General features: G+C 52.6%; 1 protein-coding gene across 1 annotated transcript; it reads right to left on the bottom strand.

Annotated features, from left to right (window-relative positions):
• Window positions 1–583: 583 nt before the first annotated feature.
• On the bottom strand, window positions 584–4,226 carry LOC122153069. Its single transcript, XM_042789182.1, has 6 exons — window positions 4,127–4,226; window positions 3,104–3,175; window positions 2,558–2,629; window positions 2,277–2,348; window positions 2,086–2,187; window positions 584–858 (listed from the first exon to the last, which is right to left on the bottom strand). The coding sequence occupies exons 1-6, from the start codon at window positions 4,224–4,226 to the stop codon at window positions 584–586; spliced, it is 693 nt and encodes a 230-aa protein (XP_042645116.1).
• Window positions 4,227–16,526: the final 12,300 nt, after the last annotated feature.

The following is a 16,526-nucleotide window of genomic DNA, read 5'->3' as shown; positions in this document are numbered from 1 at the left end:
CATAGAAACCAGAGAAAGGGAAAGCCTCAGAGAATTGGGGACGCGTCTCCCACTTATGGCCCCCTGCCAGATGGCTCAGTACCTGGACTGCTTCGAAAAAATCCATATATCCTGGCGCGGTGGGCGTTCCCGGGCTTGGACAGAACTGCATAGAAACCAGAGAAAGGGAAAGCCTCAGAGAAAGGCAAAACCTCAGAGAAAGGGAAATGGCTCAGGCGCAGAGGTTGCAGGAGGATGGTGGAGGTTTCCCCAAAGCCTGTGCCCGACATGTCAGTGCATCCCTTTGGACCTCAGGTCACAGGAGGGATCCCCCGCTGCCGTGCCTGGGGCCTCTAGGGACCCAGGGCAAGCTCTGGCCTGCAGCTATTGCAGGGGGGTACGTTCCATTAAGAGTCGCATTTCCCATCATCTGCTGAGCGTGGCTCAGATGGTCTTGTTCCCCAAATGACTAAGTTCTGAAAGTCCTGTCAGCGGGGTGTGGTGGGAGGTGAGCATCTCTCTGCATCCACGGAGGGTTACGAGGGAGCATCTCCCCGGCGCGCTGACGGCAAGCGCCTCCACAGCCCAGAGGTGACCGGCATCCTCAGAGAGCCGGTCCTGGCTGCTGCTTTTGAAGCACTCGCTCTGTACCACCAACTCTTCTGGGTTGTGCTGCCGACAGGACGCGCGGTAGAGGGCACTGGGGGAAGAGCCTGAAGACACGGAGTGATTTTGATGCGTGGTGCTGGAGGATCAAAGGACGGCAATTACCTGGGAGGCCTGTTGACTGAATTGCCCCCGTTTTTGCATCAGACACTCTCACTGCCTGACTGCGTCCTCCCCGAAACGCCTCGTTCTCCACAGTCTCTTGGTCCGTCTCTTTAGAAAGAAAGAAGGACAATTGAATTAGAAGTAACCGTTCCTCATCAGGAACACAGTATCTCCAGGAGGCCATACTTCTCAACATCCCTTCATGACGCTTAGAAACAAAGCCGGGACATTTGGGGGTGTACCTAGTGCCTAGTCCCAATGACATGTCATTCATGGAGGACAATTTAAGCACTAGACCCTTTCCACTTTAACCAGCAGACAGAAAATCCTGACCTGCTGGGAGACTAGGAGGTTGCACGTGAGCTTGTTCGCATTCCACTTAGTGCATTTTTGGCAAACGGCAAGATGATGGTAAATGACAGAATCTGTCAGAGGGGACAGGAAGATGCTGTAGCCAGTTCAGCTGGGGAAAGAGCCCTTCTGAGAAGCACTTCCCATCGTGTCAACTCCATCCCACGGTCAGGGTAACAGACACGCATGGTGGACTGAAGCGCCAGCTCTTGCAACCATACTCTGGGCATTTTCACAAGTGGCACTGACGAGCCCGCAGTGCCCCGAAACAAGAGGACAACCACAACCGACCGATCCAAAGCACGACTAGACGCAGGCGCAGCTAAACCAACCGAGACTGAATTCACAGCCCTTCATTTGAGCTGCCTTCAAGTTTGGCGTCTGGCCTCAAGCTGGGTGTCCAGCTTGTACCTTTCCCTGGCACTGAGGTGTCACCGACCGTCCTCAGGCATCAAGAACGACGAGGCTAGACCAGGTTGTGAAGGTGGGGCTTCTCCGACCCTGGCCAGGGCACTGCCTGCAGCCCTGGCAGTGTCCGCTGCTCTCAGCTACCCCAAGCTGCCTGCGCATCCTCTCCGCAGCCCAAGGGCACTCTCCCCTCGGGTGGGTGACCGGCAGGGTGCTGGCCCTCTCATGACTTGTCAGGAACCAGCTCCTTGGCAAGTCTGTCACACATTCCAGGCGTGAGGAGCACCAGTTCCTGCCAGCTGGGTACCAAGGTCTGCCCAGAACAGCTCTGACCCCGGTAAGGCTCTAACCGGGGCAGCAGCTGGTCCTGGCACTCGGTTTGAACCGCGACTGGCAGCAGAGAGTCAGGCATCTCTGCAGCTCGCCAGCGCCTGCAAGGCGTGAAACTGAGTGTGGCCGCAGTGAGGCTCTGAGCGACCCCCTCCTCCTGCTGTGCAGGCTACGGCTTGTCCATCCACGCCCCCAACACCTCCGCTTCCCACGGCTTCTGGTGAAGAGCAATCATCTCCTACCCACCATGTGCTGCTTTGTCCAGTTCCTTCAGGACTCCCTCTAGGACTTCTGATGACCGCGGGGAAGATTTTTCCATTTCCGCTCTGTACTTGGCTCTCGGAGGACCTGAACGGAAAGCACAAAGTTAAATTTCTGGCAAATAGACTACTGGGAATGAGTGCTTAGTCTGTGGTCAGTCGAGACTGACCACTCACCCCTGCGATGCCAGGTGAGCTCCAGCGCAAGATCCAGCCGAGAAGCGGGAAGAGCCCTCCCTGCACCCACATCTGCAACCAAACACCCACGAGAAGTTTCCGTCACGCGCTGGGATACAATACACTGACACAGCTGAATAGCAGAACATAGAAGGGCATCACGTAACGACCTGGCACACACAGTGCAGGTCGTCTGCATTCTCACACCCGCAAGAGATGCCTCGCTCACATTTGGCCTTTGAGCTGGCAGCTCCCAAGGGAAGCAAGAAGCCGGGACGTACCCACGCGATCTCCCTGAGCGTCAGCCCTGGAAGCCGGCTGGGAAGCTGGGTAGCCATCGCCTCCAGCCACGTCTGTAAACAAAGAGAACCGAGAGGCTCCCATGAACTGTATTTCACTATACAAAACAATACAGGGGCGTGAAGGCAGTTCAAACAGGGGATTGCTCCATGGCACTCGTCCCCCCCCTCCCCTCAGGAGCACTGTGCAGACAGGTACTGGGTGCCTGGGCCACGCTGATCCAGAAGGAAAGCGTGCACGGAGGTATCGCTCCGGAGAAAGGACTCCCTGCCGCTCACACCAGCTCCAAGAAACTCAGCCCAGCAAGCCCGCTGGCTTTGCAGCAGGCGCTGGAAGCAGCGCAGGGTTGGAGAGGCTGGCCCAGACAGCTTCCCAAGGCAGAGTGCCCTGGGGCACATCAGCGAGCCCAACACATTCACCCCCTGCTCTTCCGCACGGCGGAGCGTCGGCCAAGAAACTGTTCAGTTCAGTGTTGTCCTGGGCACAGAAAATGAAAACCTAGCTGCTCCCTCATTCCAGTGACATACCTGTGGGATCGCCCTGAGGCTCCCAGAGAAGATCCGGCGGAGAATCTGGGTGGCCACTGGCTACGGGCACAGCTGTAATCAAGCATGTTCCCATTAGATGTGGGGATCTGCTTCTTTCTGGGTGACCTGCACTGACTGGAAGGGGCTCAGGTAACGACAGGGGAGCCAGACGTGGGCGGAGGTTTATTGCCGAAGCTGCAGAGGGGCCTGGGTGACCTGTTTGCTGCACCTGGAGGCTTTCAACAGACTGTTCTTTCCAGGCCACGTGCAACAACACCCCTCAAGGCCCAGCGGATGGACAAAGCTACGTAGGGCCCCTCGGGGATTTTTCTCACGGGGAGGTCTCTTCTGTGCACAAAAGCAGCCCACGTGAAAGCAGCGGAGGAAAACAGCGATCACTCATTCACACGTCTCGTGGAGAAGAGAGCCCTGGCCAGGCAGAGGCTGCTGCAGCAGCGCTGCCCTGTCCGGTCGCCATCTGCTCCCCGGGCTGTGGGCTGGGGACGTGTGTCCCACGGGGACCCGGGTTCGCCCAAGGAGAGGGAGCACTGCAGGGCTGGGGCAGGAACGCTCCTCTTTTCTTTCCTGAGCGGCCAGATCTCGCTCAAGGCCGGCCGGCCCTGAGGCTGAAAGCCGGGATGCCGCCGGGGAGCGGCAGAGCCACCAACCTGGGCCCATCTGGCAGCGAGCAGCCCGGGGAAGAAGTGCTCCCGCGGGCTCTTGCCTGGCTCCTGCAGTGCTGCTCCGGCCCTGGCACACAGCCCGGGGGAAGGCTGCCCCGGGGCAGGGCGGCACAGGGCTGGCTCGAGGGACGGTTGCTCCCCGCCGCCCCCGGCCCCACCGTTCGTTCCCCTGGAAAACGCCCCCACAGCGGCCGCAGCCCCCTGCGCCTCCCCACAGGACATCTGCCTCCCACTGCCCGTGGAGCTGGGCACGGCTCCCCCGGCCCGGCCCGGCCCCGCTGTCACCCCGAGGGGCAGTGGGTGCCGGGCCGCGCTGCCAGGGCTGGGTGCTGGCCCTCACCTGCCCGCACGCCTAATCCCCGCGCTCGCCACCGCGCACCGCTGACACGCCGGGCTTGCAGGGCCACCAGGACGAGGAGGAGGAGGCGGGTGGGGGCCATGGCCCCCTGCGCCTGCCCCGCGCCGCTGCCGCTGCCGGCACTGCTGAAGCGGTGCCCGCGGCACAGCCCTCCAGCGCCGGGCGGGGCCCGGCAGGGCTCTGTGACGTCAGAGCCCGGCCTCCGCGCGTCACCGGGCTCCTGGGGCACCGCCCCTGCCCCACCCGGCCCCTCGGGAGGGCGGGGGGCGCCTGTGCCAGCCCATTGCTGCCCCCGCAGCGGGGCCCTGGCAGGCGGGGGACGCTCACCTCATGGCCCTGCCCCGGGGGGGAAGGGTCAGCTTGGAGACCCCCGGAGAAAGATTCCGCCGGGGGCGAGAAAGACGTTCTCTGTGTCTGGGAAAGGCAAAGGCATCCCTCACCGGCAGAGCGAGGAGATGGCCTGCTTGGAGCACAGGCACCCTGCCCACCTCGAAGGGGCTACGTTGCCAACTTGGCCAGCAAACTCAAGCTCCGCGGCTCCTTCGCGGAACTCGCCTCCTTCTAATGCTAAAAATCCCGCTGGCAGGTCAGAGAGAGCCTTGTCCGGGGGAAGAGCCTTCCCCTGGCTGGGGCGTGCCACCACACGCGTTGTGGCAGCAGTGGCAGAATTGCACGGGAACTACTGTGAAGAATGTAATATAAAGCATTTTGCTTCAGCCATGTCAGAAACAAGCTCATGTATATAAAAAAAAAAAAAAAAAAAAGTTTTACTGGGGACAAAGTCAGTGGAGCAAAGAACACAGCGCTGGGCGCAGTGGCGCAGTCTGCCCCAGCTGGGGCTTCTTTCTGTAGAGCCTCCAGGAGATTTCACTGGTTGAGCGAAAACGGCGGGTTTTCTCCTCTTGACACCTGCCCAGCTCCTTTTTCTTGGTTTCTCCGAGGCTGTCTCTCTCAGTACTTTTCCACTGCCCTCTCGGGTGGTTAGTGTGTGTGTGTGGGGGGGTGAAGTCCGGGTCCCTCTCCATCAGGAGTTCTTTGCTTAACCCTTTTCTGCTGGCTGCCATTTCTCCCCAGCCCCCCCATCCAGATTCCCCTTTACATGACACCTAACCACAGACCCCACCCCCCCCATCCTCTTGCTTGCCCAACTCCCCACAATGCCCAACCATATGCCTAACTTGTGATCACAAAAGGCTTGCTTAACTGTTATAATTTTAACAATACTGCTTTAATAAGAGTAACTCAATAAAAGGAATTGTTTAATCACTTTTAGCGAAAGCAAAATTCTTCTGTTACTTCTCCCAAACCACCCCTTTTCTTTTTAATACCATATTTTGCCTGAGCTTACTAACACTTGTCTCATTCTTTTCTGAATATCCTATCTTTGTGGGCACCAGCTGATGCAGCCATTTCAGGGTTTACCGGCATAGCTGCTATTTGCATCCCCTCAATAACATGAGATACTAGCCATATAAAGCAGGGTATTAAACATGGTAAAAACAAGCAGCCTGTGACAGCACAAAGGACGTAAAATACAACCTTTTCCCACACTCTGATGTTGGACATAACAATAAATCACTTGTTGCACGGATTTGCCGCTATTAGAGCGAACTAGATCAGGATGATGAGCGGAGGTCCAGTATAACATATACTCCCACCTCTCATGCCCATGGGCATGCAGCCCACAGCTGAGATAAAGGTCTTCTTGGTGACGAGCACAGAGGTTAACCTGGTCTTGCCCTCTACTGTTTTCAAATGTAACAAATCCGTGTTTTAACAGTCAATTCAAGTGCAGCTCCTTTGTAGCCACTTCCTTTGTTTCTAAGCAAACGTTTTTTGGCTCTTTCTGTCAGTGTCCTTCCACCGACTCTCAGGGACATCCCAAATTTCGGGGACTAACCTCCTTTTCCCACAAATCAAGGTTACAGTTCGTGCCCCTTCCCTATACTCACAGTCCCTGTTACAGTTATAACACAATTTTCTCCATATACAATACCACCTGCGGTTACACGTTTCACACTCACACAAAACCCACGCTTCACGAAATTCGTGTATGCACTCGAGACGTGGTATTACCCTAATAGGTTGATTTTCTAGCAATGCCCGATCTAACCCAAAACGCTCATAGTCTATTACCAAACAGCTTTTTCCCTGATATCTTTTTGTGGTTCCCCATACAGCGAGTAAGTAAATTTTCAGTGTCACGCCCGAACCCAGTCCCCTCCCGACAAATTTATTTAGTCCTTTTGAGGTAGACTCGTAGTTATCACTTGATGGTACCACAGTCCACTCCCGAGGCTTTTCCACCGGTCCTTTTCCTCGGGAGGCAGGAGTCCCACCCCTTTTCTTTTGTTCGGATCGCTGTCTCGGTGGTCAGCAGCACCTGAAATGGACCTTCCCACTCGGGAGTTAAGGATTGATCGTTTCACACTTACATACTGATTTTCTACTTCTGTGCTGACAATATCCCTGTTATTACTCATACATGGTAATCCAAACATCATTTCATAGGGAGAAATTCCCAGGTCCGCTCGTGGCTGAGTACGGATCCTTAATAAGGCCAACGGCAGGCATTTAATCCAAGGCGTCCGAGTCTCGATCATTAACTTAGTCGAGGTTTGTTTTGAAATTTGATTCATTCTTTCTCCTCTTCCAGAACTTTGAGGGTGCCACAGGGTGTGCCACGCCCATTCGATCCCTAAAGCTTCAGATAGTTGTTGTAAGATTTTTGAAGTGAAATGTGTTCCTCTGTCTGAGTCTATTCTTTCTATTAATCCAGAGCTGGGGATAATGTTTTCCAATAACACCTTGGATCCCACGCTTGCCATTGCTCTTGGTGTGGGGATTGCTTCCACCCAATGAGGTAAGTGAGCCACTAATACCAACAGGTACTTCCACCTTTGTATTTGAGGTAGCTCTGTGAAGTCTACCTGGAGGCTCTGAAAAGGCCGTATGGCTAGCTCCCATCTCCCAGCCACCTTTCCTCTCATTACCTTTTTGTTCACTTTTTGACAAATCAGCAGCTAGTTGTTTAGCTGCCGTGTTTATTCCTATATACCCATATTCTGTAAGAAAAAATCACAAAGCGCTTGCATTCCCCAGTGTGTTTACTGATGCATTAATGACAGAAGTTCTCGTGATAATGTTTTGTTTAAAATCTGCTTTCCATGGACTGGTAAAGTCCATTTTCCTTCTGGATATTTTTCAGCCCCTATTTTAAGTATATCCTTCTCCTCTTGTTCTGTGAAATTCCCGACTTAATTCTCATAATCCCCTGGCGTTACTACTGCTGATGACTCTGTAGCTGTTTCTCTGTCTGCTTGATCTGCTAAGTTATTCCCCCTTATTTCCATCGATGCTCCCCTCTGATGCCCTCTCACATGCACAATTGCAATTTCTGAGGGGAGATTCAGGACTTTTAAAACTTCTCTAACCACCTGCTCGTGTACTAGCTCCTTCCCTTTTACATTCACAAGCCCACACTTCCCCAAATTTGTGGACTACTCCAAATGCATACTTTGAGTCTGTGTACACTGTCCCTTCCTTATGTTTCAAATATGTCCACGCCTGTTTCAGGGCATAGAGTTCACAGACCTGCGCTGACCACCCAGCAGCTATTTTCCCTTTTTCTAACACTACCATTTTCTGCCCATAGATAACTGCATAACCTGATATTCTTTTCCCTTCTAGGCATTGAGAGGACCCATCAATAAATAGTTTTTCCCCATAGGGCAAAGGTTCATCTAACACTTGTTCTCTTATTTTTGTTTGATAATTAATAAAATCCAAACAGTCATGTTCTGGTTCCTGAACACCCTCCCCATATAGAAATAGGGATTAATATTTTTATTTGTTATTAACGTGAGATCTATCTGATTGTCCTGGTTGGGGCTGGACTAGAGTTCCTGTTGGTTTCAGTAGCTGGAGGAGTGCTGCAGCACAGAGACCCCAGGGGCTCCCCAGGTCCCAGTGCCCTCACCTGTGTGCGGGGGTGGGGGGAGCACAGCTGGAGGGCTGGGCCCCGATTGGCTGATAGTCCATGTCATGTGACATTGTGCTCACTATATAAAGGCAGGAGCGGCTATGGGGGGTTGCCACTTCTGGGAGTGTGGCTGTGGTGGCTTTGTGTTTGGGATTGCTGGCTGGGAGCAGCTGTATGGTACATCACCTGCTGATATTGCTGTCAGCGTGTTATTCTGTTACTGTTATTAAACTGTTTTTATCTCAACCCGTGACTCTCCCTTTGCCCCTCCAATTCCCTCCCCATTCCCAAGTGGGGGGAGGGTGGGTGAGCGGCTGCGTGGTGTTTAGCTGCTGAGAAGGCTCAAACCACAACAGTCCTTTTTGGCGCCCAACGTGGGGCTCGAAGGGTTGAGATAATAACAGATTTGATCTGTGGGTACTATCAAGTTTGTTATAATGATGACTGCACATCCTGTTACAATGTCATTTGCTTGGCTCCTAAAATCGTGGGTTTTGTTGCTGCAGTTGTGTTATACATCACATTACTTACCATATGTAGTCCCCATGCTGCTGCTTATTACCTGTGGGAATTGGGTTAAGATTTTTGCCTTGCTGTATTATGTAACTCTAATTTATGGCATGATAAAATCTTCTGTCATGGGAGTTGTGGGGCACCTACTGGAGTGGGTTAGTAACTATACCCTCCACCTTTTCTCCTCGGAAAGCCCACCCAAGGGGGAGATACCTTTTTCCATCTTCCCCTTCTCTAAGCTACTTGCAAGTATACTTGAGAATGCTGAGAACTCTGAATATCCATGGAATGCTCATATTAACGTTGTTGTCTTGTTTCTGGAAGCTGTAGTGTTCCTGAATGTGGTTCAGGTTCTGTTTTGGGTTAAGCAACTGTTTCTGAATGCCACCCAGAGCTCTACCCCAGGGTTACAGAGTTATGAGTGGCTGGGGGTGTGGGGTAGCATGGGCAAGTACCTAGGGCAGTGGGGACCTCCAATGTTTTGGAACTTCACCCCTGAACAAATGCGGGATCCTGAGAAATTAGTAAAATATTTCGAAAAGGTGTGCTGTCATCCTGACACCTCAAGAGAGATGCAGATCATTGCAACATGCTGGAGCCTGGCCCATGCCTACTGAACCTGCTCACCACTCTGCAGTACCCTCAAAAGGAAGACGTCTCTGCATCTGCGAGCAAAACAACCGGCACTGCAACCACTCCGACACCCCCACCAGGCACTGCAGCCACTCCAACTCAGGCGACAGACACTGCAGCCAATCCGACCCCTACGATAAGTACTGCGGGTGAGCTGGAGCATCAATCCACAACAGTATCAGTTGCTCCCATACAGAAGAAGAAATACACTAAAAAATCCCCTCGCATTGTAAAAGATGATGATGAACCAGGGCCGTCACAAGAACAGGAGGAGGAGGCAGAGCCAGTGGTAATCACCCGATCCCTATCCCTGAGTGAACTACGAGACATGAGAAAGGATTTCAGTTGCCATCCAGGCGAACACCTCCTTACCTGGCTGCTCCGATGCTGGGATAGCGGGGCCAACAGTGTGGAATTAGAAGGTAGAGAGGCCAGGCAACTGGGATCCCTGTCCAGGGACGCAGGCATTGACAAGGTTATTGGAAGAAAGACACAAGCGCTCAGCCTTCGGAGATGACTACTGTCAGGCGTGAGGGACAGATATCCCTTCAAGGAAGATCTTACGTGTCATCTAAGTAAGTGGACTGCCATGGAGAGAGGTATTCAATACCTGAGGGAACTGGAAGGGAACTGGCTGTGTGGGAGATGGTTTATTATGATCCAGACGATGCGCGACTACCCACAGACCCAGATGAAGTCCAATGCACCCGGCCCATGTGGCGGAAGTTTATACGGAGTGCTCCATCATCACATTCGAATGCACTAGCAGTATTTGACTGGAGAGACGAAGAGGGACCAACTATGGATGACTTGGCTCGCCGACTCCGGCACTACGAAGAAAGTCTCTCTTCTTCCATTGTCGCAGCTGTGAAGAAACTGTCACAAGAAGTCCAACAACTCAAAGAGGACATGTCCTACTCTCCACCTCCACAGACTAAGGTCTCGGCTATCAGGAGCAAACGACTCCCTACTCAAGCGAGACAGTATACAACACGGGGGAACCTATGGTATTACCTGCGTGACCATGGAGAAGGTATGAGGGAATGGGACGGGAAACCCACCTACGCTCTAAGAGAGTGGGTTGGAGAGTTGGAAGGAAGAATGGCTACAAATCAAGGTTCTTCCAGGATAAGTGCTGCTCCAGTCTCAGCTAATCAGTTACCCAAACAGCGTAGAAGAATTGACTTTGCTCCTGATCCTATGGGGAGAACTTCCGAGTCGTACTTACAAGAAGTGAGTAACCAGGATGAGACCGAGGTTCGCACAGACCGCACTAACCCCTTCATCAACAGTGGATACTATGAGCAGCATTAGAGAGGCCCTGCCTCCAGCCAGGTGGGGGAGAGGGACAATCGTGTTTACTGGACTGTGGATTCGATGGCCTGGCACGTCGGATCCCCAGGAGCATAAGGCTCTGGTGGACACTGGTGCCCAGTGCACCCTGATGCCGTCGAATTTCCAAGGAACAGAGTCTATCAGTATCTCAGGAGTGACAGGAGGTTCTCAACAGCTGACTGTGTTGGAGGCTGAGGTGAGCCTAACTGGAAATGAGTGGCAAAAGCACCCTGTTGTAACTGGCCCGGAAGCTCCCTGTATTCTTGGTATAGATTACCTCAGGAGAGGGTATTTTAAGGACCCAAAAGGGTACAGGTGGGCTTTTGGTATAGCTGCCTTGGAGACAGAAGCAATCAAACAGCTGTCCACTCTGTCAGGGCTCTCAGAGGATCCTTCTGCTGTGGGACTGCTGAAGGTTGAAGAGCAACAGGTGCCGATCGCTACCACAACTGTGCACCGAGGGCAATATCGCACCAACAGAGACTCTGTAGTTCCCATCCACCAACTGGTTCGTCAACTCGAGAGCCAAGGGGTGATCAGCAAGACTCGCTCACCCTTTAACAGACCCATATGGCCAGTGCGGAAGTCTAATGGAGAGTGGAGACTGACAGTGGACTATCGGGGCCTGAATGCAGTCACACCACCGCTAAGTGCTGCTGTGCCAGACATGCTGCAGCTTCAGTATGAATTGGAGTCAAAGGCAGCCAAGTGGTACGCCACAATTGATATCACCAATGCCTTTTTCTCCATCCCTCTGGCAGCAGAGTGCAGGCCACAGTTTGCTTTCACCTGGAGGGGTGTCCAATACACCTAGAACAGACTGTCCTAGGGGTGGAAACACAGTCCCACTATTTGCCATGGACTGATCCACACTGCACTGGAACAGGGTGAAGCTCCAGAACATTTACAATACATTGATGACATCCTTATATGGGGGAAAACAGCAGAAGAGGTTTTTGAGAAGGGAGAGAAAATAGTTAAAGTTCTTTTGAGAGCTGGCTTCGCCATAAAATGGAGTAAAGTCAAGGGCCCTGCACAGGAGATTCAGTTTTTAGGAATCAAATGGCAAGATGGACGTTGTCAGATTCCAATGGATGTGATTAATAAAATAACGGCGATTTCTCCACCAACTAGCAGAAAGGAAACACAAGCTTTTCTAGGTGTTGTGGGTTTCTGGAGAATGCATATTCCAAATTACAGTCAGATTGTAAGCCCTCTTTATCAAGTGACCCGGAAGAAAAATTATTTTTTATGGGGCCCTGAGCAGCAGCAGGCCTTTGACCAAATTAAACACGAAATTGTTCATGCAGTAAGCCTTGGGCCAGTTCAGGCAGGACATGATGTTAAAAACGTGCTCTACACTGCAGCTGGGGAGAATGGCCCCACCTGGAGTCTTTGGCAGAGGGCACCAGGGGAGACCCGGGGTTGACCCCTGGGATTCTGAAGTCGAGGATATAGAGGATCCGAAGCCCATTATACTCCAACTGAAAAAGAGATACTGGCAGCATACGAAGGGGTCCGAGCTGCTTCAGAAGTGATTGGTACAGGAGCACAGCTCCTCTTGGCACCCTGACTGCCAGTACTGGGCTGGATGTTCAAAGGGAAGGTCCCCTCGACACATCATGCAACTGATGGTACGTGGAGTAAGTGGGTCGTGCTCATCACACAGCGGGCTCGAATAGGAAACCCCAGCCACCCAGGAATACTAGAAGTAATCACAAATTGGCCAGAAAACAAAGATTTTGAAATGTCACCAGAGGAAGAGGTGACCCGTGCTGAGGAGGCACCGCCATATAATGAACTACCAGATAATGAGAAGCGCTATGCCTTATTTACCGATGGGTCCTGTCGCATTGTAGGGAAACATCGGAAGTGGAAGGCTGCTGTGTGGAGCCCCACATGACGGGTCACAGAAGCTGCAGAAGGAGAAGGTGAATCCAGTCAATTTGCAGAGGTGAAAGCCATCCAGCTGGCCTTAAGTATCACCGAGCGAGAAAAATGGCCAGTCCTTTACCTCTACACTGACTCATGGATGGTTGTAAATGCTCTGTGGGGGTGGCTGCAGCAGTGGAAACAGAGTGGTTGGCAGCGTAGAGGCAAACCCATCTGGGCTGCCAACTTATGGCAAGATATTGCTGCTCGAGTAGAGAACTTGTCTGTGAGAGTATGTCATGTAGATGCTCATGTACCCAAAAATCGAGCGACCGAAGAACATCGAAACAGCCATGAAGTGGACCAAGCTGCTAAAGTTAAGGTAGCTCAAGTGGATCTGGACTGGCAACATAAGGGCAAAAAGTTTATGGCTCGATGGGCCCATGATACCTCAGGCCATCAAGGAAGAGATGCAACATATAGATGGGATCGTGACCGAGGAGTGGACTTAACTATGGACATTATATCACAGGTTATCCATGAATGTGAGACCTGTGCTGCCATCAAGCAAGCTAAGAGGTTGAAACCTCTTTGGTATGGAGGGTGATGGTTAAAGTATAGATACGGGGAGGCCTGGCAGATCGATTACATTACACTCCCACAAACTCGACATGGCAAACATTACGTTCTCACAATGGTAGAAGCAACTACTGGATGGCTGGAAACATATGCTGTGCCCCATGCCACTGCCTGGAACACTATTCTGGGACTTGAAAAACAAGTCCTGTGGCGGCATGGCACCCCAGATAGAATTGAGTCAGATAATGGCACTCATTTTCAAAATAATCTCATAAACACCTGGGCAAAAGAACATGGCATTGAGTGGATATATCACATTCCCTATCACGCACCAGCCTCTGGGAAAATCGAGCAGTACAATGGGTTACTAAAGACCATGCTGAGAGCAATGGGAGGTGGAACTCTTAAACACTGGGACACACATTTAGCAAAGGCCATGTGGTTAGTCAATACTAGAGGATCTACCAAGCAGGCTGGCCCTGCCCAGTCCAACCTTCTGCGTGCTGTAGATGGGGATAAAGTCCCAGTAGTGCACCTTAACAACATGCTAGGAAAGACTGTCTGGGTTATTCCCACTTTAGGTAAAGGTAAGCCCATACGTGGAATTACCTTTGCACAAGGACCTGGGTGCACTTGGTGGGTAATGCAGAAGAATGGGGAAGTCCGATGTGTGCCTCAGGGGTCTTAATGTTAGGTGAAAATAGCCAATAAATTGAACTGTATTAGGTCAATCACCAAACAGCCCTATCAATGCATCGCTATGATTGACACACATTATATAACAGCATCACACTCATGAAGGAACACATGAACTCAAAGTCAGGATTGGTTTCAGCAAATGATGCCCAGTGACTCCCATAGACTATGAATACAGATGGTGTCAGATGCATCAGCCACCAGCTCCAACTGTAACAGGGACTGCATGCCTTCCTCCTGCAAGGTCACCTGGTCACCTATTCCCTACTGACCAAGAATCACCCTTCCTGCCTTAAAAGACTATAATGACAGATGGAACGCAAAGTTATGAACCAAATGAACTTATGATACATTCTGCAGTGATGGCCCAGTGACTGAGGGAATGCTGTCTGTGTGCACATGCCTAAAACCCAGGAGAAAGGATAACGATCAATTAGACTGTATTGGGTAATAGCGAACTTGAGCATAACGTAAATGATATGGAATAAGGGGTGGATACTGTCTTGCTTTGGGCTGAAATAGAGTTAATATTCCTTTTCAGGGACTAGATGAGTGCTGTGTTTTGGATTTAGCTTTGGGTTTGGTAGGAGGAGAATGCTGATGGCACACTGATGTTTTCAGCTGCTACCGAGACTTCAAGGACTCTCCGACTCTCCATGTCCTGCCCGTGCGCAAGGGCACAGGGAGCAGGGAGGGAGCACGGCCACAGCACCTGACCGTAACTGGCCAGTGAAATATTCCATATCATGGCACGTCATGCTCACTATATAGAGGAGGGGTGGTTGGGAAGGAGATCTCTCGCTTCCAGGATTGCGACTGTGGGATCTTGGTATCTCGGGGTCGCTGGCCGGGAATGGGCTGGGGATTTGTTAGTGGGTGGTGAGCAATTACGCTGTACATTGCCTGTTTATATATTTCTTTTTGTTTTCCCCCCATCATCGTTATTGTTCTCGTTTTATTGCTGTTATGAAACTGTTCTTATCTCAGCCTGCGAGTCTCCCTTCACCCCTCTAATCCCCTCCCCCATTCCCAGGTGGGGAGGGGGAAGGGAGGGTGACCAGCTGTGGGGGTTGGCTGCTGACCAGGCCCAAACCAAGACACGTGGATTTGTTAAACAGAGGAGGGCTAGACTGGGTTAACCTCTGTGCTCACCACCAAGAAGACCTTTATCTCAGCTGTGGGCTGCAACCCCATAGGCATGAGAGGTGGGAGTATATGTTATACCGGACCTCTGCTAATCATCCTGATACGGTTCGCTCGAACAGCGGCAAATCCATGCAACAAGTGTTTTATTGTTGTGTCCAACATTAGAGTGTGGAAAAAAGGTTGGATTTTTCTTCCTTTGTGCTATTGCAGGCTTGTGTTTTTACCATGTTTAATACCCTGTTTTATACGGCTAATATCTCACATCATTGAGGGGATGCAAATAGCAGTTATGCTGGTAAACCCTGAAATGGCTGCATCAGCTGGTGCCCACAAAGTAATATTAAGAATGAGACTAATTGTTAGTAAGCTCAAGCAAAATATGGTACTAGAAAGAAAACGGGTGGTTTGTGATAAATAACAGAAGAATTCTGCTTTTGCTAAAACTAATTAAACAATTACTTTTATTGAGTCAGGCTAAAGCTGTTATTAAAATTAGTGTTGCTAAAATTATAACAGTTAAGCAAGGCTTTTTTGGTCACAAATTAGGCATGTGGTCGTGCATCGTGGGGAGTTGGGCAAGTGAGAGGATGGGGAGTGGTCTGTGGTTAGGTGTCATGTAAAGGGGAACTTGGGTGGGGGGGCTGGGGAGGAATGGAAGCCAGCAGAAAAGGGTTAAGCGAAGAACTCCTGATGGAGAGAGACCTGGACTTCGTGTCGTACCCCCCCCCCCCCCCCCCCCCCCGCCAGAGGGCAGTGGAAAAGTACTGAGAGAGACAGCCTCGGAGAAACAAAGAAAAAGGAGCTCTGCAGGTGTGAAGAGGTGAAAACCCGCCGTTTTCGCTCAACTAATGATATCTCCTGGTTGCTCTATGAAAATAATCCCCTGTTGGGGCAGAGGGTGCCCCATTGCCCCCAGCGCTGTGTTCTTTGCTCCGCTGACTCTGTCCCCAATAAAACATGTTTTTGCTAGACGTGAGCTTGTTTCTCACAGGTAAACGTAGCAGACCGGCGGAGAGGTGGAGGCTTCTCGGAAAAGCCGGGACTATTCCTGCCTTGCAGGCACCCAGAGCCCGGGCTTCTGTCCCGGGGCATGCCCGCGGGGCGCAGGGACCCCCCCCCCCGCGCTGGGGCACAGAGAATGCCTGCCTCTGGGGGCTCCCCTGGGCTCAGGGGGTTCATTCCCGATTTGGGGGACAGCGGGAGGAGCCCGGCCCGGCTGCGCCCGGCAGCCAGCGAGGGCGGGCGAAGGCAAACGGCCCCGGCCCGCTCTGGCCAGGCCCGGCCCGACCCAGCGCTCCCCTGGGGCCCACGGGGAGCGGCTGGGGAGGGCGGCCCCGCCCCCGCGCTGCTCCTCAGGCCCCGCCCCCGGCCGGCCGGGACTGCCGGGCCGCCTCCGGCCCCGCCCATTGGCTCAGCCGTGGCCAATGGCGTGGCTGTTGCCGGGCAGGGCAGCCCGGGCCCCTCCTCCCAGCGCCGCCCCGCGCCCCCTCCCCAGCGCGCGGGGCCTGAGCGGGCCGGGCTCGGGGCGGTTTGTCCGTCCCTCAGAAAGGGAGCGGGAACAAACCCCGCCGGCAGCCGCTTCCCCAGCGCCGCTGTGCCCGGGCTCAGCCGCGCTCCTCCCTGCCC

This window comes from Tyto alba, unplaced genomic scaffold (genome assembly GCF_018691265.1).
Source record: "Tyto alba isolate M040663 unplaced genomic scaffold, T.alba_DEE_v4.0 Super-Scaffold_15, whole genome shotgun sequence".
Lineage (NCBI taxonomy): Eukaryota > Metazoa > Chordata > Aves > Strigiformes > Tytonidae > Tyto > Tyto alba.
The sequence above is the reverse complement of the archived record's forward strand: the minus strand, read 5'-3'. Positions and strand labels throughout refer to the sequence as shown.

Coding starts and splice junctions, on each gene's coding strand:
- LOC122153069 (XM_042789182.1), bottom strand. CDS start 4,226: ATGGCCCCCACCCGCCTCCTCCTCCTCGTCCTGGTGGCCCTGCAAGCC. Junction 3,176..4,126: donor GGGATTAGGCGTGCGGGCAG/GTGAGGGCCAGC, acceptor GCTTGATTACAG/CTGTGCCCGTAGCCAGTGGC. Junction 2,188..2,276: donor GCTCACCTGGCATCGCAGGG/GTGAGTGGTCAG, acceptor CTTTCCGTTCAG/GTCCTCCGAGAGCCAAGTAC.